Genomic DNA, 22,280 nt, shown 5'->3' with positions numbered 1-22,280 from the left:
TGATGTGTGGACACAGGAGCAACTGATGCTGCTCTCAGCAGGTAACCGTACCATACTGCCGCATCTACAAGATCAAGACGGAGTATTGGTACGCAGGGGGCAGGTCTACGTACCAGTGGGGGCCCTCAGGTTGGAGGTGATTAGAGCCCACCATGACGAACCCATGGCTGGGCACTTTGGCAGATTCAAGACCGTGCAGCTCATTACCAGGAGCTATTGGTGGCCAAAGATGCGGCAAGACATTCTGCGCTTTTGTGACAGCTGCGCCGTTTGCCAGCAGAGTAAGACGCCTGTTGGGCGCCCTAGAGGGTTGTTGTCGTCTTTACCTGTTCCGGACAGGCCATGGCAAATCATTTCCATGGATTTCATTTCAGATTTGCCTAAGTCTGGGGGTTATACTTGTATTTGGGTGGTGGTGGATTTATTTAGTAAACTGGCTCATTTTATTCCTTGTTCAACCATTCCGGCGGCCCCTACGTTGGCCTTACTATTTACTAAGCACATCTATCGTTTGCACGGAGCACCCGAGGTGATTATTTCAGATAGGGCTCCGCAATTTGTGTCACGCTTTTGGAAACATTTCCATGAGTGCTTGGGGACTAAGTTAAACGTTTCTTCAGCCTTTCATCCGCAAACAGATGGACAGTCGGAACGGGTTAATGGGCTCTTAGAGCAATATCTGCGTTGTTTTTGTTTAGATCAACCCACGGCTTGGGTGAAGTGGTTACCGGTGGCGGAATTTGCTTACAACAATGCGGTGCACACGTCTAGTCAGCATACGCCATTTGAGCTAACTTATGGTTTTCACCCACGGGGAGGTGTGGCGCCGTCGACCAATGTGGTCTCTTCGGACCCTGTGTACCGCTCTACGGAAATGGCTGCATTGCATGATGTTGCCCGTCGCTTACTGCTGGAAGCTAAGGCAACGCAGAAGACTCAGGCTGACCGCCACAGGCAGGCAGGGGAGGAGTTGGAAGAAGGGGATTTGGTGTGGTTATCTTCCAAACATATTAAACAGGCTGGGGGAAAGTTTGCGCCTCGGTATTTGGGTCCCTTTCCTATCGTTAAAAAGATTTCTTCCGTTGCGTTTCGTTTGCGTTTACCGTCTAGTTTAAAGGTCCATCCAGTCTTTCATCGTTCGCTGTTGAAACTTGATACCTCTAGTCGTCGTGGTGCTATAGCGGAGGGTATCACTGCCACTTCTCCGCCATCGGGGGAGGAGGCCTTTGTGAGAGGGGATAGTGTTATGATTGAGCCTCATGGCTCTGTTACTGACAGACGTGGGCGTAAGACTCCTCGAGAGTCAGATACTCTCGAGGAGCGAGAGAGAAAAAGACTGCGAGACATATTTGCAGCACCATCTGACGAGGAATCTTTCGAAGGGTTTACGGAGAGAATGGAGGAGGGGCTGGTTAGCTCAGAGGAGGATGAGATGGATTGGACTCGGGTAAGGGAGGAATTGGGTGCCACTGGCCATGATGGGACAGAAGATGAATGGGGACCTTCAGGATTAGACCCATGGCTTAGCTGGAGGGATGGGACGGGATCCACAGCTGGAGATGCTGTTAGGCGTAGTCAGAGGTGTTCCAGCTCTGACGAGGAAAGTGATGAGGAAACGCCCGGGTTAAGGAGGACAGCTGACAGTGATGAAGATTTGTAACTGGCATAAAATGGGGCTTGGGAGCAATTGCAAATTGCGTCGGGCAAGGTAATCTGGGCAAACGCTTGGGATCCGTGTGTGTGTGGGACGCTTCCCTGAAGACTTGTGTACTTTCCTGTGCTGAGACGTAAGTTGATTGGAATCCAGGGTCAGACGGCGGGAGGGATTGTGTGGGCATTTGTTTGTGCAAACCTGTGCTTACTCTTATTAGCTTGACCTTCCGTCGTCTTTCTGACGGACGCCATCTCCTGCTTTGAGAACCCGGACTGAACTGACCACGGCTTGTCTTCCCCCCTTCTTGGACTTGGAAAAACTACAAACGTCTGCTTCTGGCTTTGATCTACGGAACGGAACTGGTCTACTCTACTTCTACAATCCTTGGCTGAATTGCTCGTGTTGGAGATCCTGTCTACTGTGTGTGTGTGGGAGCGACGCAAGTTACTCTAAGCACAGTGCTGGCAGCAGAGAGGAATCTGCTGCCAATTAGTTGCATTCTTTGTATCTTTTGTTCCTTGGTTTTCGTTCTGTTAATACCTAGGCTGAAGCAAGCAGTTTGTTTTTACCCGGATTAAACTCCGGTTTAATCCGGTTTATCTTTTGAACATTTACTTTTGTCCCTTTTTGCTCCTAAAGGCAAAAACTGCCTGGCCCTTGTGTTTTTACGGGCATTTTTGAGTTCTGTAATCTAATAAACTCTGTTACTTTGAATCTTGTGGCGTTCTGTCCTTGACATATATGTTTCATTTACCCATATATATATATATATAGAGAGAGAGAGAGAGAGAGAGAGAGAGAGATAGCTTGAAGTTAATTTTATACAATATTTTGTAATATTTTTTCACATTGAACAAGATTTGTGTGCATTGAATACAGAAAGCAAAGGTTTAAATATCTCAGTCACCCATGTGGGCAATTTTGGAGTATTTGGGGTTCAAATTTCCAAATAAGGGATGCTCAACCTTTATTTTAAAAGATGCCTGCACATACCTACACAGCCACAGAAATTTCAAACAAAGCAGTTTAGGGAACAGGAGAGACAATGAGTTAATGCCATGCTTCAGAAGTTCATGCATGTTACCACCCCAACACCAGAAAGGAAAAGCAAGTTCTCTTTTTTTTATTTCTTCCAAACTGATTTTTATTTAAAATTGTTAACCACCATGCCAAAAAATGAATCCTTGTTTCATTCCTTCTCATGTGCATGCTTTCCTTAATCTGTACCCAGTTCACAATATAACTCTCTCTAGGAACTAAAGAAAGGCATTATCTACAATTCACAATATTTTATTATCAATTATTTTAGAGATCGCTTGCACAAAAGTGACAGCTCATCTTTTGAATAAGCTAATAGGCACAACTACATTTCACCATGATAAAAGCTAGCATAAATGCGCCTCTGTTGTAGTGATAAACATGAAGTGCTTCCTCATGCTGTTCAGAGAATTCTGCACAGATCTTAGGTTTTTAAGAGGCCTCGATATTAACATTAATAGCTTTAAGTTAATATCTTAGTAGTCAATACATCAAATCTCAACATCAGAAGATGTTGCTATGCATGTGCGTTCTCCAGATTGTGTCAACTTGAACCCGATTTGTTAGTCAAACATGAAGAGAAATGAATGAAAAACAAATGGAACAAAGCAAATTAGAATTGAAGTTTTCTTGGGAAGAATATCAAGCACATAGTATAGCTCCAACCCTTAAACTACATCAGTATGGGTAGCATTGTCCAGTGGCCCTTCTACACTGACCCAAAACTCAGGTCTGATCTAGTGTCTTTCGGAGGCGGGAGGGAGTCCCTCTTGCACTGATGCACCACACATCTTTAATGAAGAAAGGGCCTAAATACAATAAAAGTATCACATCTTACATGGTTTTGGAAGCTAAGTATGATAGTATTCTCATGGGAAGCTGCCAACAAAGCTAAGTAGGATAGCACTTGCATGGGAGGCTCCCAATGAAGGACAAGTGCTGTAGGCTATATTTCAGAAGAAGTTAACTGGCTAAACCACTTCTGAGTACTTGCCTTAACAAACACTAAGAAATTCATGGTCTCCATAAGCCAGCAGGAGACTTAGAGGCACCTGTACACATAAGATGAAGAAAAAGTGAGACCATCCATGAAAAATTGGATTAAAATCTGCTAAGAGATGCATTTGAAAATGAAGCTGTGCAAGTTATTGCAATTGTATTTTCTTCTGCGTGTCACTCAAAGATGCTTGACTGTGTGAAGATACAAAAATGTTTGTCTTTATTTTTAATGGCTTGGAAGAAAATTTGAATAACAAGTGGAAAATTATACTTATGGAAAAAATTACACAGAAGGGATTCAGGAAGATTTCAAGAAATCACAAAAAGACCCTAAGGAAATTAGAAAACCAGTCATTGTAACTGATAAAAATAAACTTGTGGGTGTTTAAGATATTGCACAGTGGACTGAAAGAGAAAGCATATGAAGTCAAGTGCATGCTGAGTTTATACTTTGATAAATTCCAGCTCAAGCATCAGAGTATTTCAAGCAAAGCTACCTGAACGTAATTGTGAACAACTCCATGAAGCCATCTGTTCACTGCACAGCAGAGAATGCATATGCATTCATGTATCTATAGACAGCATTGTCCAAAAAAAATAGTGCCAACAAATCAATTACTTTGCATCCTTAATTTCCACATTTCCTTGCTCTTTGGATTCTCTCAACATAGATAACAGAATGAAAATACCAAGAATTGTTATTCCAATTCTATTGTATGCCTGCAAAAGTGGACCATCTACAAACATCATTCTCAATTTCTGGAAAGATTCCATCAGCATTGCCTTCGGATAATCCTGCAAATCTCTTGGGAAGACAAGTGGACAAATGTAAGTGTTCTAGACCAGTGTTTCTCAAACTCTGCTCCTCCAGGTGTTTTGGACTTCAGCTCCCAGAGATCACAGCCAGGTCATCAGCTGTTAGGAACTGTGGGAGCTAAAGTCCAAAACATCTGAAGGAGCAGAGTTTGAGAAACACTGTTTTAGAGGAAGCAAAAGCCACCAGCATTGAAATGATGTTTCTCCATCATCAACTTCTCTGCACTGGTTATGTTGCCCAAATATCTGATCACCATCTCCCAAAGCAGTTACTTTACTCTCAATTGAAGAATGGAAAATGGACAAACAAAAGAGATTTATAGATGGGTTTAAAGCTAACTGTAAAAAATGTGATATAAATAAGAACTGGGAAGCTCTTGCAATCAAGCATTGTAAGTGGAGGTCAGCTCTGTTATTAATGGTGCTATTAATTTTGAAGAGACATGAATATGAGGTGTAAAGCCTTGTTGTGACCACCTCCCATCTGGAAATATATTTCCTCATTCTGAAAGACCATGTGGATCCAAAATAAGTCTTCACAGTCACTTGCAAACCTGCCACCAAGACTCTATCCTTAAAAGACAATCAGGAGAAAAGAGAACTTCCCCCTTTCTTACGCCAATCAGTCCATATCCCATCAGTGTCACTCCAGGTGGCCACTATAACAAGAACAAGTGGGGGAGAGATAGTAAATGTGTTTCTCAGTTACCCAAGAACAAGGGCAATATGGAGGAGGAGGGGTTGTGTAAACAATTGTGGTTGGTTCTATCTCTGAACCGCCCAAACTGTTTACTTGGGTCCAAAGTCACGGTTTGCTCTGTATTCCGGGGAAAATTCAAAACAACCCATGATTTTGGTTAATGCAGTTCAAGGCTGTGTAAGCAGCATTGGTCCATATTAACCCAGATCCAGTCTGGTATACTCTGGTATACTCTACTGATGGGTCTATGGACCGTAATAAATATTGTGGTTGTTGTTGAATGGTGCCACTATACAATGGATTAAAAAAACGGTTAAAAAGTCTCTAATCACATTTTTGCTAATGTGGAAACATGGTCCAGTTAATGGCGCAACACTGGAAGCGATCTGGGATTCCTGTGGTGTACCAAGCTGCCTGTTAAGATAAATGTCTCTCTTCACCGAACATGTCACAAAATGTAGCAACACCACATTTTTATGCCATATTGTCCTAGTTTGTTTGCTATATACGACTGGAATGGGCATTTATCTCAACATTTAACCATCTGCTCATCAATGGTTACATGCAAAAACTGCAGTTTCCAAAGCTGCATAATGAATATAGATCACATGTCCCAAAAGGCAACCAATTGATCAGTGACTCCAAGTATCACTCTTATTTCTTTGTTGTCAAGCCTTAAATGCCTTGTGCTCACAAAGTATCTTCAATCTTATCACTGTGGCAGCACTATGAGACTGGATGCCACTGTTCTTCCAAGGTTACACTGGCAACATCGGTGGCGCAATGGGTTAAACCCTTGTGCCAGCAGGACTGCTGACTTGAAGTTTGGGTTGCTGACCTGAGGTTTGAATCCAACCCGGGGAGAGCATGGGTGAGCTCCCTCTGTCAGCTCTAGCTCCATGCGGGGAAATGAGAGAAGCCTCCCTCAAGGATGGTAAATACATCAAAACATCGGAGTCCCCTGGGCAACGTCCTTGCAGATGGCCAATTCTATAATATCAGAAGCGACTTGCAGTTTCTCAAGTTGCTCCTGACATGGAAAAAAAACTGGTACATCTACATTGTATCAGTTTGACACCACTTTAATTGTCATGGCTAAATGCAATGTGGAAATTGTAGTTTTACAAGGCATTTATAATCTTATCTGCCAAATAGTGCTGGTCACAGCAATTAAAGTAGTGTCATTAATTCAGCAGTGTAGATGCACCCCATTTTGTCCATAATACATCCCTGTAGCAGCAGTAGGCCAATGTATGTCTTCAGCTCAGTGCAGTCAAAAGATTTCATGTTTTGGCTTTGGGAAGGTTCCTTTCATCCCTAACTTTATGATATGCTGTGCATCTCTATTTGTTTCACAGATAATGTAAATGATGTCTTGAGAAGCAGCTCAAAGGTTTCTATCACAGGTTTGTCTGTGTCCCTTCAGTGTTCCTGGATTGTGCTGCTGACTGCTTGTACTTATTATCACCACCTGCACAATGCAGAAAACATCAAACTAATATGAAAATCTATGCAAACAGATATTGATTTATTCTCCAGTGAAGTTTATCCCTGCCAAGGAATTCTGGATGCCACCAAAACTTCAGAGCTAAAGCTAAGTATCATGTTAATCAACAATAGGTTGCACATATAAGAGATGGGGTTTCAAGTGAGAGTTGCTGTCTGGTATGTCTTTCTTTGGGCAGGGTAAGCATTTCCTTCTCTTTTGAGCTTAACTTCTCTCAGTCATGTTTTGAACAAAAAATGGCATGCCCATATATGTTACGTTGAGTGAGACTTAACCATTTATTTATTTATTTATTTATTACAACATTTATATCCCGCCCTTCTCACCCGAGAGGGGACTCAGGGCGGCTTACAATAAACACACATATAAAAATTATACAATACACTATAAATCAGATTAAATATTATTAACTTACATCAACATTCATAAAACATTCTAAAATACAAATGGACATGTTCAAGTTCAAAAGACTGGGTCTGTCAATTGAATTCTGGTGTACATAATAATAATTGGCGCTGCTGATGCTTATATGAGAATGGCAATGGTACAAGAGATTTTTAGTGAGATTTTGTCCCAGTTGTATCTTGTTTAGGGTAGTAGGGTAGTAGGTCTAGGAGAAGATTATACATGGCAAGTGACCAAAACCCAATGATATTTTTCTATCTGTCCAGGTGCCTATGCTGTAAAATGGCCACATTACAGATCAGATTCTATCTAAAATTGGCAACAAAATGACCCCAGGGAACAAAAATGTCATATCTAATTGAAAGAAGTTTAAACACAAAGTCATATAATGACATGAGGGATTTAAAGCTCAAAAGACAGGCTCTTGGGAAGGTGGTGAGACTGTTTCTGTATGGATGGAAAAAATATTTGCTATTATTTTTTCAGCTGAAAAATGGGCTTCTTAGCAGTTAGCAAACCCCACTGGGAAAAGTAATTGATCAGTGAATAATATGTGCATTTTTTTTCAGAGTATTTAATTCTGGGGGGGGGGGGCTGCCTGTTTTTATCCACAGATCAGTTCTTCAATCTCACTTAAGGCTGTGTGAATCAGAGGAGAATTGTAGAATGTTCTCCCACAATAAAAAGAAAACTACCACAATTACATGTTTTCACATAACAAGGATGAAATAGGCAAGGCTGTACATCCCTACTTTACTCAGTGCTTCCATTTGTGTTAGCACAGCCCAGTGCATTGGAGGTAAGAATTACATCAGTGCTTAGCTGTCTGCTTAAAACTGCATACACCATTTACTCATAAATATGGAAGACTTGCAAGGAAAGACTTGCAGAGCAAGCCCAACTTCACAGACAGTGTAAGTAACTGTCTGTAGAATTGTTGCTCAAAATCTGCTGAATGCCCTTCAGGGTGGTTGTTTCTCTTCCATATTGCTTAGGATGCCAAAACTCGTGCCAAAACCTGTGCCTAAATGGGTTAAAATAACCAGCTTTGGCACTGGTTCTCGTCCTCACTCACTTCCATAACCCTGGGATTTCCCTCCCGGGGTGGCTACATGTTTATTTATTTATTTACATGTTATCCCAATTGAAATCCAGATAGCATGAAGTCACCTCGAAGCTGTCGATTTACTCCCTAAAACTTATTGGAAAGGATCTCTAGCTGCCATGCAGCCTTTCCTCGCATCCTCATGGTCGAGAAAATGATGGCTGAGATGGAAGGGGTGAAAAGGAAAATCCATCCCACCCACCCATCCACCCCCCGGTATCCTCAGGCATCATTTTCTCACACCATGAGAATGCGAGGAGAGGCTGCATGGCGGCTAGGGACCCTTTTCAGTAAGTTTTAGGGGTAAATCAGGGGCTGGGGAGGGGGCAAGGCACCCTCCTGCACCTTTGGCTCCAGGAGCCCAAAGGTGCTGGATGGCTGTGGAGATTGTCCCTAGGAAAATGTGTGACGCATCCCCACAGGCCCAGCACCCCATTAGACCCGGATCTTTCATAAAGATCTGAATCTAATGAAGTGTTTAATTAATATGGAATAAATCAGGGAAACCTTGGTTTACTCTGCATTAATTTGCCTTTACTGAGAATGTCATTTGAATGCTTCTGTTAAAACCGAGACAAGTCTTCAAATAGCATTTTATTTTCCTGTTTCTGAAAAGTATCAAAGATGGGGAGGAGGGGGGGAATCTAACTCTTCCTAGCCCGTGGTACAAAATTCACTCTCCTATATCAATTTCCCCATCACCTCCAAACCCTCAACAGAACACAAGGCACACCACAAGCCAGTCTTTGAACAATGTGATACTTCATTTCTGGTATTAAAATTACATATCTATAACTATAAAATGCAGTAAAACACTAGTTACTCCACAAGAGGAGTGATAGTAACAGTAAGAATGTAATGTAATACAGTTATACCTCTGTAAGAAGTTAATTAGAAGTTACTAGTAAATTTGAAAATCCTACACATAGAATCACAGAGTTGGAAGAGACCACAAGAGACATCCAGTCTAACCCCCTGCCATGTCAGAACACACATTCAAGCACTTCTGACAGATGGCCATCCAGCATCACTTCCTGGTAAACCTATTTGGCTGCTGTGTAAGGTAAGGTGGGCTGCTATGTAACCATCTTAGAAATTACTTCTACCAAGCCAGAAATGCTAACTTTTGTCAGGTGCTACCTAGAGCAAATACACAGATTGCCACAAAATGCCAGGGCTTCATACGGCTGCCAATCATGAAGAAGAGTATTTGGTTGTGATACCATTTGGCGGTGAGGAGAAGAAACCCATTAGGAATGCATTGGCTGAGACCACTAATCTAATTTCCAATCCTGAAACTAGGCCAAAAGCGAACCCACACAAAAGTCAAATGCATTAAGCTACTAAGCCACCAATTCCCTTGATCCCATTCAGTTGTGATAATCATCAACAACAAATCACCTTTACCAAAGGACAGCTATGAGTGGTGTTGCTTGTTGGCTGACACCCAACACTTTTACAAGGCTATGCAGTTTTAACAGTTGACAGCCTACGTGCAGGGAAGCAGTCAACTGAAAGGCATTAAAAGCACTAATGTCTTCATCAAACCCGCAGCAGACGCTAAACATATCTCTCGGATGATGAATTGTTGGTTCAGTTGAAATGTACCCAATGCACTTGCTGTGTCATTTGAGCCGCACAATGTATTAAAGATTCGAGTGGAAATAATCAAGCTTTGACTGTCTCCTTTTCGAAAACAGATGAGAAAATGCTAGATTTTGAAACAGAAACTCTTAGGCATGCAGAAACACTTTACAACACACCACAAGACAGAATTGGGAAGTCACCAATACACAGTAGAGATTAGGATCCTGTCTACATTTTAACACACACCCTTAAAAAAAACCCCAGACTCACTTTGAATGATAGGTTCGCAATCTCCACAAAATGCAGAGCTTTCCAGCAAACCCAGGGGAGCGTAGTTTTAAACTGTCTTTGCCCAAATTTGTTCAAAAATGCAGGAAACTCAGGGGATTGCTGGAAACACAGAGTATCCCACAGCTTTGGGGCAGTCTGGACAGTTGGATCAGGTCTGATTTGGTCCAATCAGCTATCCAGAGTGGACACCAGTGCCATCACCCTTTCCCTGAGTTCATCAATGCAGGAAAAAGGGATGGATTGTACCTGTGTTGCCACTACTGTCACTCCTAGATTATAAAACTCCTGGACGTTGTGAGCATATCACAACAGCAAGTTTGGGTTTTGATGGGCCACACTTAGGTGTCCCAAAGGCCACATGCAGCCTTATTTTGTCTACCCCTGATTTAAATGACTTAAGCATTCAAAATTATACAACTGCAAATTATACTTATGAAAACTATATCATTATACACATTCTGATTATTAAGCTGGTACATTTTACTTCTTAATAAAATCTTAATATAATGTAACAAAGAATGGTGAATGGAACTGGGCAGTCTCCAACTATGACATGATCAAGATCAGGAGCAGTTGCTGTATTGAAAATGGAGCTGACAGATTATTTTTAAAAATCTTATGTGAAAGATTTTTACATAGAATCATAGAGTTGGAAGAAACCACAGGGGTCCAACCCCCTGCCATGTAGGGAAACAGAATCAGAACATCCTCCACAGATGGCCATCCAGTGTCTGTTTAAAAACATATGATGCAATATCAGCATGCTGTAGATGGGTGTGTGATTATGTATAATTTCAGGTTGGGAGAGAGATGAAGTTTGGGAAAATGACACTTCTAACTAAAATGTATCTGTTAAAATGGGTAGTGTTTTGAGTAACATTTCTATATTCTGGATGAATGGAAAAGAAATAGTTAAGAGCGGAGCCAGAAGAAGGGATCTACATTTTCCACATGATACAATGGTAGGTGAGCCGCTACAGAGATTTCTTGGCAAGGTTAGTTCTGCTATTTATTATCTTTCACTTCAACAAAATTGAAAATCATCCATTTTATATTGGAACATGCTTCCCCCGCCACACAACACAGGGCTACAGATATACCGTATATTTTGATTTCCATGTGAATCATACACTGATTTTGGTACAAATTTTAAAGATGCTATCCAACATGTTGGGCCATTTTTGAAAATAGTCTTCCATATCTTAGACAACTCTATTAAAGATTTCACTGAAATCCAGAGCCCCCAGTGGCATGAAGGCCATCAACTGCCATTGCTACTGAGTTGTACTTATTTATTTTGCACTACATTGCCTTCCTCGGAAATCGTAGAAATGACATGAGGACCCCAAGAGAGAGAGGGTTAATTATATTTTGCTTGCTGAAACAAAGGAAATAGATACAAAATAGCATCACTTCAAAATACATCACAGCTGTGTTGTGTTTCTTTGAAAGGATTCTGTGATACATAAATGCTTTTTGTTGTGTTAAAGAGGGAGCGAGGAATCAAATCTTTGATGCAAAATGTAATAAACCAGGAAACCTGATCCATACACCACATAATAAATTAGTTAGAAGCCACAAGGAAAAGAGCCAACATCCCCATCTCCCTTAGTCATACATTTTAGTTTACCAAGGCAATGATAGCAAAATCAGCCACAATTATGTTAAATATTTATTGCTAAACCCATTAATATTTTCCCTAGATACCACAGCACTTCAGAGAAAAGCAATACATGAAAACATAGCTTAGAGCTCCCTCTTCCTGTCTTTGAACGAATATCATGTCTGCCCTGTAGATAACCTGCTGCAAGTATGCATTTCTGAAATTACTTTGACAGTGCAAACAGCTATTTTAACAAACAATATTGAAGCACTGTTGGATTAATTTGGTCAGCAAAACTATTCCTGTCTGCCCTGCAGGAGTACTCACAGTGCCATTTCAAATTGCTCGAGCCACTTTTTCTTCAGGTCTTTTGTTTTGCAGTACAGTTCCAGCCCATTTTGTCCTTGTATGTGGATGAGGTAGAAGCCATAAGACCACTGTTGAAATGACAATGAATTTCAAAATTATCTTATCAAGACCTCACATACAGCAGAGCTGCAAAACGTTGATGACAAAATATTTTTAATACATGATCACCAATGCCTAGCAAAAAAAACCAAAAAAAAAAAACTACTTAATGGAGCAGTTGAAGAACCTTGAATATAACTTGCTACCTTGTCACATGCACCACCGGAATCACCACGGATTGCCAGCAGCACCTGCCCAGGAGGCGTGGGGACCTTTCGCCTTGTGCCTCACACCGTTCCAGCTTCCTCCCTCCCTCATCACATGGGAGAAAGCATCTGCTGGCTGGCTTGCCCCATTGAGGGTAATATAACACGGGCAGCCTCTTGTGTTGCTGGCGGCAGCTTCTTTTCAGTTGTGCCACAGCTTTGTGCCAGAGCTGCCCCAGAAGCATTTCTGTTACATGTAGTGGGAACTGGGGAGGGGGGCCTCAATGGCAAAGCTGTGGCACAGAAATTTGTGGAGTTGCCACCAAAATTTGCCACATATGATGAGGTCATTAGTGTCTTTGGACCTCATCACTTGAAAGTGGGGAAAATCGAAGGGAACTGTCTTCTTTTGTTTCATACCATCAAGGTCGCTTACATCACTGTCTTCAGGGATGACAGCCATCCAACCTCCTTTGTCCTCCTTTCCTCACTTCTATCTGGCTTCTAACTAACATCTCTCTGGCTTCTATCATTGGGAGTGGGGTAGCATCCCACTCCTAAAAACACAGTCTTCCCTATGTTTCCCTGCTCAGCCACAACAGAATATCATGGGCAATCACCGGAAGTGGCCTTGCGTCATGTGATGACCTCCATGGGACTTCATTTCAGCAGCACAGAGAAACAGAGAGAAGACTGCTTGGAATGAAGTATGATCATTAAGTGGAATAAGATGTAGAATTAATGACCTGGATCTAATTGCTAATCCTAGCTAATTGTATCTGCTGAATCAATTGTTGAATAAAAAGTTACATTTATGTAAATCTCACTGCTTCAGTGGACCTACTCTATTTGAGAATGGCAACTGGATTTAGGCCATGACTACATGTTTTCAGATTTCTGTTCAGATCATTTCTGAATGTTACACATAATAACAATAACTTTATTTTTATACCCCACCTCCATCTGCCCAAAGGGACTCGGGGCGGCTTACATGTGGCCAAGCCCAGGTAGTTACAGTCATTGTAAATAAAACATATTAAGTAAAATACAAATCCCTGTAGAACATAATAAAATAACAATCACATCAAAATAACACAAATAGTTAAAAACCTGAGCAAGCTCATAAAAGCGAACTGGGCCAATGAAAGTGCATAAAGTGAGGATTGTAAACTAGAAAATGATGAAGGTAACCCAACTGCAATAATTGGTAAGGGGCTTGGGATGAGATAAACATAGGAGCTATTTCCAGCTGAAAGGAGTAGAATAAAGTGCAACAGATATGGTATTGATCACAAAGACGAGCCCTGTCACGAGAGCGAGGAATCATTCACCAAAGGCCTGCTGGCAAAGGCAGGTTTTTAGGCTCTTCCTAAAAATTAGGAGGGTAGATGCTTGTCTAATCTCCCTAGGGAGTGAGTTCTACAGCCGGGGAGCTACCACATATGCAAATCCCCTATAAAAAATGAAGTAACAAAGGAAATTTTTGCTTAAATAAATTTGGAGGTGAAAGCTTTCAAAAACTTTGAAGACTACAAAGAGCTATGGACTTCAGTGTTCTCAGAGAAGGAAATCTTCCTTACCTTTTTATTCTCTTTATCTGTGGTGGGATTGTTGGTTATTTTGTATTCCTGAAGATCAATGATGTCTTTCATTTCATAATTATCACCCCGCCGTTTGCAAACAATTACAGCCAGGTCAAAGAGAAAGATATGCCTAGGGAAAAAAAAGAAAACTATAACAAGTTGCATGAATATGGGACCTGCAAACCAAAATATTATCTCAGAAAATTTCAGTTGCAGTATGTCTGAATTTTCCTAATAAAAGTTAGACTTTAAATTTGAGTTTTCATCCAGTTTTGAAAAACAGGTTGTGAATTGCCACGGAAATGCTTTTCTGTACCATTCAATGTATGATTATTCAGAACTAATTCCTCTCTGCCCAATAGGTTTTACTGTCTAGAAAGTGTGTTGAAGACTTCACCCTTACATATATATGAAGTCACATGATGATTTGATGTTTGAAAACTGTCAAGTATCAAATGCCATCAGATGTCAATCATGTATTATTGCCAGTCTTACAAAAGCAGTTGTCAGATTTGAAATACCATTGCACATCAGTTGTCAACTACTAAATATCATTGCATGACTACTATTAAATACAGTCAAATATTAAATATCATCATTGCATGCCAAGTGCGAAAACTGCAAAGAGGAACTTAAAATGAAGGCAAGAGTGTTTCTTGCTACTTTGCCCTGTCCTGACTCTCCTTTTCAAACCCAAACTCAACCTGACTCTCCTTTTCAAACCCAAACTCAACCTCAAGCACCACCACTAAAGGAGGGTGTGCTCTGGCTCTGGCTCATAGATTCAGAAATGAGCAACCACAGCGGTTGAGGAAAGGAAGACCGTTCCCAAGTGACTTTCATTCCCTGGGAAAGAACATATTTTCATCAATGGCTATTTCTCCAAGCCCAGCCAAGCTGCATAAACATGAGGAAAAAAGAAAGAAAAGAAAAGGGGTAGAACATGAAAATGTTTCTGGTTTTCTGCTACTCCTTATCTGATGCAGCTCAAACTTCACTTTGTTTTGGTATTTGGTTTCTTTAAGTATGTTGTTGTTTCTTGCTGTGTGCCTTCAAGTTGTTTTTAGGCTTGAGAAATTTGGCCAAAAAGCATGCCATTTTTGGTTTCTTGTTTGGAAAACCACTCATTCTGTTTACCACGAAGTTACTCGAATTGGGAGGAGGGTTGCCATTTTCATTCGGCAAAGATTCAGCCCGTTGGCTGCAATGGGAAACTTTAGAGGCTCAATCCTCAGTCATTTTAAGGCCTATCTACCAATTTTTTAGAATTATTTTTTTACCACAATATTTTTTAAAATAAGATAAATTACAAGACAGGGTTCTGGAAATTAAAGTTTCCGGTTGTGTTCATTCCAAGACCATCAGAGCATGGACACAACCAGGTGTTTTATTGGGTGAGAAACAGAGAGAGAGAGAGAGAGAGAGAGAGAGAGAGAGAGAGAGAGAGAGAGAGAAACTTCAACTCCCATCATGCCCCAAGATGAGACTTTTCAATGCCTGGCCCATGAAAGCGAATTCCCAGAAGAGCCCTCTCTGGAGGAAGAGCCTAGGGAATATTTCCAGAAGAAATGGAAGCTGCTGCCACTGCCGAGGAAAAAGAAAAGACGCTGCTATTAATCTCATCTTCTCCAGGAGCCTCCGCAGCAGACACCTGCCTGAGATATATTGCAGAGTTAACTCCATCCTCTCCAGTAGCCGAAAAATCCTGCTCTCTTGATTTGTTTTGGCCAGCTTCCCGGTTCCCTACCCCCTCCCCAATCCTGCTTTCAGGGGATATACAAAGTGAACCACTGAATTTTACAAATCACTTTAGTTCAAAGTGATCTGGGCCCAACCCTAGTTGTTTCCAGCTTATGGTGAATCTAAGATGATCCTATCACAGGATTTTCTGGGGCTGGGAATGTGTGGCTCTAGCAAGGTTTTCATGGCCAAGCAGGGAACTAAACCCTGGGGCTACAGTGTATAATGCAGTTTGAAGGCAGCATCAGAGGACAGTGTTTAAATGATTAGTGTTGTGAACACACACACCATTATGCATTAAAGGCTTAAACTATGGCCCCTTCTACACTGCCGTATAAAATCCAGATTATCTTCTTCAAACTAGATTATATGGCAGTGTAGACTCACATAATCCACTTCAAAGCTGATAATGTGGATTATCTGCTTTGATACTCTGGATTATATGACAGTGTAGAAGGGGCTTTAGATAACCAAAGTGGGGGATACACCAAAACAGTGCCCTTAAAGTGCATTAATGTGCTTTAGTGTAAACAACATCACATGGCAAAAGTGATTAAGCGATGAGTGTTCTGGAGATCCATACATACACATTGCAATGAAGGAAAGGTAAAAAAAAAAAAAAAAAGATTCCTCTGCAGCTGTGAAACCATGAATATTGCAAGTTTTGGAACCAGTTCCAGGCCAGCCTCTGTGGTGCATATAAGTACCACCCAGGCCTTGAACGGGTTCCAGAACTTCACATATAATTATCCACAAAGTGAACTCGCTGAGATGGATTGACATGTCATCAGTATATACATGACAACCAGTTCTGCCTCTTTTGCAATCCAATGCAGCTAATATGTAAACATTCAAATCCAGGGCTTGGGTATGGTAGTAGACTAAATAAGAAGAAACAAGCTGAGACTCATCCAAAGATGACAGAGAATGCTGCTGGTGGGTGTTTTGCCTACAGATATTATTTGCATTTAGCTTACTATGCAGTGAGATCTATTATCCCACAAAATTTGAGTCCACATTATATCCACTGACATTAGAAGCTCAAGTATCATTAGAAACTCAAATGATGGTGCTTGGAACAGCTTCCAAAGAGACAGTCACCTGCAATCAATTTATTCAGCCACGTTTTTAAGATTATATGTTAATGGTTTCATCTATGCTTGAAGACAGTTTTGTGATATTTTAATTATTTTCTGTGTTTCATTATTATTTATAAATATTTATAAATATTATGGGCATTTTATGTTTTGTTCTGTAAGCCATCAGGTGAACATCTGTTGATAAACATCCATATAAGAAATTATAGGCTGCGGAACATAATCTACCAAATGCTTTCTAATATTGTTAGATCTGAAATACTAATATTACATACTACAGTCTGAGGCTAAAGTAAGGCTTCTAGATACTAAAAGAAATTCCAAAACAAAATCCACAAAGAGAATATTAGTAGGGGAGAATCCACATCAATAAAATATGATCCTGTTGTCCCCCAAAAGGAGACTCACATTTTATCATTCCCTTCAGGGGACACATGAACTGCAAGGAACAAGAACAGCAGTTACTTCAAAGAGACTAATCCTCGGAAATGTGTGTAGCATGATTATTCCCAAGGCAGGAGAGCAGATAGCAATTCCTCAGCAAAAGACACTTTTCCCTTGAGGGGTCATGCCCTTTTAAAGAAAATGTATTTCCCACTCCTCCAGTGGCACTTTTTTGCTATGTAAAAACAAACCATACACAATCCTAATACATTTCAGTTTTATATGAAATAGAGAGATCAATAAATAATGTGAAGCAAATTGTGAAGTAAACTATTGCATGAACATGGGGGCTTGCAAGATTTTATCCAGTATAAAATGTCACCCGTTACATTAAAATGAAAATTCAGACAGTTCTCACCTATCTTGCCTCGCCCGTTTGTCCAAAGTTGTTATCCTTATTTCCCCATCACCCTGTGGTCTTCCATAGAGTAAAAGCGACTGGTTCTGAAAATTTAGAAATAACATTTATTACTGTATATACTCATGTATAAGTCTAAACATGTTATTTTTTGGATGCATGCTGCAAGTCGCCTTCTTCTGAGAAAAACTTATAATATCACAAAGGACTACCACCTCACCCTTCATAGGAAATCTGCTACATAACAGGAGCCTTTTTGTTGAATTCCAGGGCCGGAGAAGCGGATGGCGAAAAGAGAAGAACGGCCCACCTCAGGGGAGCATGCTTGCTCCATCAGTGTTTAACATTTAGATACAGTATACTGGTGTGGTGCAATATGCTGGTATATAGTGCTAGTGTTGTGCTGTGCTAGTGATATAATACACTGTATGTAAATATTATTTGTAAGCCGCTCTGAGTCCCCTTCGGGGTGAGAAGGGCGGGATATAAATGCAGTAAATAAATAAATAAAATTTCACAAATGATCAGCCACTGTCAGAAGGGACAGAGAGTTTCATCTATGCTGACAATTGTGCCATCACCGCCCAAGCAGGGAACTTTGAAATGGTTGAACAGAAGCTCTCCAAAGGTTTAGGTGCTCTTACTGCCAATTACAGGGAAAACCAGCTGATTCCTAATCCATCTAAAACACAGACATGTGCTTTTCACCTTAAGAACAGACAAGCATCTTGAGCTCTGAGGATTACCCGGGAAGGAATCCCACTGGAACATTGCAGCACACCAAAATACTTGGGGAGTTATCCTAGATCGTGCTCTGACCTACAAGAAGCACTGCTGAATATCAAGCAAAAAGTGGGTGCTAGAAACAATATCATGCAAAAGCTGACTGAAACAACCTGAGGATCACAGCCAGATACAGTGAAGACATCTGCCCTTTCGTTTTCCTACTCTGCTGCTGAATATGCATGCCCAGTGTGGAACATATCTAACCACGTTAAAACAGTGGATGTGGCTCTTAATGAGCTATGCCGCAATATCACAGGATGTCTATGCCCCACACCACTGGAGAAATTATACTGTTTAGCCAGCATTGCACCACCTGACATCTGCCAGGAAGGAGCAGGCGATGTTGAAAAGACCAAGGTAGTGACATCTCCAGCCCATTTTATACATAATATTGGAACTATTTTGTTCATGACACAAAGTTTGGTTACACAGATCTATCAGAAAGTAAAGATGTCATGACCTCAGCCACAATTTTTCATTTTGGAGTATTCTAGATTTTGGACTTCTAAATAAGGGATATCAAACCTATACAAAGATCAACATATAGCGCAGGATGAAAACATACCATATTCTCTATTGAGGATTGAAACTGTCTAATTTCACGGAGAGTTTCGTTGTCTCTCTTCACTTCATTTACATACTGTGCAAGATCCTAAACACAGAGGAAATAAAGAAATCTGAAATACAGTAGAACAATCATAGTTTTTTTTTATACTTCATTAATAAAACAGATCATCAGAAGCCCTTTGCATGCTATGGTAGAAGCAATTACGCATACAAATACATGCAGTGGGCAACTCCTGGGTAAAGTGCAGCCATACAGATATTACCAGAGTGTAACTTCAGCATTCTTCCTCAATGGCTATGCTGGCCAGAAACTCATGGGAACTGTAATGCCAAAACATCTAAAAAATATGTTTGCCGCCACTGTTATGAACATATAACCACCATGTTACTTTTTTTTTTTGGACTATATCTCCCAGAATCTATCAGCCAGTATGGCCAGTGTCATGACTCCTTGACTAACATTCCTGTGATCTAGCCACAGGTGACTAAATTGCTCACAAACTGGGATGTTCTCTTTTTGAGGGAGACAAAACTTTCAAAAGAAAGATCTCAGAAAGATTCTATTGACCCCCCCCCCTCCCAAACAGATGTATCCCTGGTTTATTCACCAATAAAGGTAAGTTATACCTACCTTCATAGCATCTAGTGCAAGTTTCAGATTTGCCTTCTCAGTAAGGTCACTAGTGTGTTTTACCAGCTCCTATAATGCAGTATAAATCATTAATTATTCAACAACAGCTATGTACCCTTAAAGAAAGCTTATATTTATCCCCTTCCTAACCTAAGAAGAATTATCAAATACATTACAATGTTTTAAAACAAATGCATTTTTTTCTGGAGACAAACATTAGGAATATTTATTTAGTACTGTGTGTGTGTGTGTGTGTGTGTGTGTGTGTGTGTGTGTGTATATATATATATATATATATATATATATATATATATGAAAATGTAATGTGCATTTTTCCCCATGGAGTAAACAACAAAACCACTGAACCAAATCACACCAAATTTGGCCACAAAAGACATAGTCATTCAATCTCTGCCTTTCAATAAAAAAATCCCTAGATAAATAGTCCAAATTACAGAGGATGCGGAAAAGCCTTCCCCCCCCCCCCCCGGCTGCCAGTCAGAAAGGTAGGGCCTTCTGCCTTTAGCCCCCCCCCCCCCGTGCGTTTAGGCCCCACCTCATTCGTATCCTAGCAACTCCCACAGGACAGGCAGAGTGCACTTAGGCCTCATCCACACTGCCTATAAAATACAGATTATCTGGTTTGAACTGGATTATATGGCAGTGTAGATTCAAAGCCCTTCCACAAAGCTATATAACTCAGAATGCCAAAGCATATAATCCACAGTATCTGCTTGGAACTGGATTATCTTGCATCCACACTGCCATATAATCCAGTTCGGTGTGGATTTTATACAGCTGTGTAGAAGGGGCCTTGTATAATACAGTTCTAAGAAGATAATATAAGGTTATAAATACAATATATAATAATTACTGTGATATAATAATAAGAGCAATATAATCTCTAAAATCAGCACAGTGAATAAAGAGCAACACTGTAAACAGGGAAATTGGAAATTCCAAGAAGGAAACAATCAGGGCCAGCTAACACCTCCCAACCAAAAATTCCACAAGGTAGAAAGCAGCAAGGCTATTCAATGCTATTCAACCTGGCCAACCAAGATTTCCCCTATGTAAAAGACCCCCAGGCTTTGAAGCCATGATGCTACTCCGCCCCATTCAACCTGGCCTAGCAAGGATGCCCTATGTAGAAAGCGGCCAGGCTTTTAAGCTGCAAGACTATTCAGTGAAATTCAAGCTGGTCAAAGAAACCAAGTAGCCAGGCTTCAAAGCAGCTCTTTGATTGAGGGTGCTACTCCAGCTCGCCAAACAAGGATACATTGTATATGCACATAATATTAATAATATTATTTTATAATACAATAGAATACTAATAATACAATATAATAATATTAATGATAAATTATATATTACATGTAATATTATTAATAATATCACAATATATAGATATAGTACAATATGGTAATTTATTGCCAGTATTGTGCTATGCTAATAATATGATATTGTGTGTAAGTTTAATTTGTAAGCCGCTCTGAGTCCCCTTCGGGGTGAGAAGGGCGGGATATAAATGTATTTATTAAATAAATAAATAAATAAATAATTCCCCTAGGTATAACACAGCCAGACATTGAAGCTGCAAGGCTATTCAGTGCAATTTAACCAGACCAACAAAGGATTAACCTGTAGAAGGCAACCAGTCTTTGAAGCAGCGATACCACTCTGAACTGTTGAAGCTGACCAACGAAAGATTCCTCTAGGTAGCAAGCAGTCAGGCTTTGAAGCAGTGAGGCTATTCTTTGCAAGTCTAGCAGCCCAAAAAACCATTCCCCTAGAACGCAAGTACCCAGCCTTCCAAGCAGCAAGCCTACTCCTTTGTATTCCAGCTCACCAAACAAGGATTCCCATATGAAGAAAACGGCCAGGCTTTGAGGCGGCAAGGCTATTCACTGCTATTCCACCTGGCCAAAAAAGCATTCCCATAAGCCACAGCAACGTGTGGCCGGGCACAGTTAGTATATTATAAATATATAAAAAGAGGAATATTATATATATTGAAACATAATAGATATGATTTAATTTGTTCCACTATTCAAGGATAGTATCAAGAAGATTGGTCCCTTGTCTCACCATTTCCAAGGTTCAAAAGGAGTCTCAAAAAGAACCTTCTTGAAGACTAAGATTTCAAATTTACCCATCAGCTTTTGTATTTCCCAAGCTCTAACACATTCTCCCTGACCAGAACTGTAATATTTACAGATTCTTGTAACACTTCTCCACATTACTGGGTGAGAGACAGAGCGATTGTTTTTAAATGGGATTCCTTTAAAAAAAAAAAAACACTTCTATTCTCAAATGAAAGGAAAAAATGTAGGATTTTAGAAAGGAATTTCTTCATAAAAATCTCCTCTTAAAATTCAAGCCATAATTAGGACTAATGACAAATATTTCAAGTGGTAAAAAGGTAAAGGTAATGGTTTTCCCCCTGACATTAAGTCTAGTCGAGTCTGACTGTGGGTTGGTGCTCATCTCCATTTCTAAACCGAAGAGCTGATGTTGTCTGTAGATACCTCCTAGGTCATGTGGCCAGCATGGCTGCATGGACTGCTATTACCTTCCCACCAGAGTGGTACCTATTGATCTACTCACATCTGCATGTTTTCAAACTGCTAGGTTAGCAGAAGCTGGGGCTAATAGCAAGAGCTCACCCCGCTTCCCAGATTTGAACCGCCGACCTTTTAGTCAGCAAGTTCAGCATCTCAGCAGTTTAACCCGGTGTGCCACCAGAAGTTCCACT

General features: G+C 40.6%; 1 protein-coding gene across 3 annotated transcripts in view; it reads right to left on the bottom strand.

Moving 5' to 3' along the window:
* Positions 1-22,280, bottom strand: part of vav3 (vav guanine nucleotide exchange factor 3) — a 218,550-nt gene that overhangs the window by 97,948 nt on the left and 98,322 nt on the right. For all 3 annotated transcript variants that reach the window (XM_008109114.3, XM_062977938.1, XM_003220077.4), the window contains exons 11-15: positions 19,526-19,594; positions 18,893-18,979; positions 17,542-17,627; positions 13,900-14,032; positions 12,033-12,142 (exon numbers count right to left, since the gene is read on the bottom strand). In XM_008109114.3, coding sequence (XP_008107321.1) covers positions 12,033-12,142; positions 13,900-14,032; positions 17,542-17,627; positions 18,893-18,979; positions 19,526-19,594 — 485 coding nt within the window. The remainder of the gene's footprint in view (positions 1-12,032; positions 12,143-13,899; positions 14,033-17,541; positions 17,628-18,892; positions 18,980-19,525; positions 19,595-22,280) is intronic.

This window comes from Anolis carolinensis, chromosome 4 (genome assembly GCF_035594765.1).
Source record: "Anolis carolinensis isolate JA03-04 chromosome 4, rAnoCar3.1.pri, whole genome shotgun sequence".
Classification (NCBI taxonomy): Eukaryota; Metazoa; Chordata; class Lepidosauria; order Squamata; family Dactyloidae; genus Anolis; species Anolis carolinensis.
This window is presented reverse-complemented; position numbering and strand designations above follow the sequence as displayed.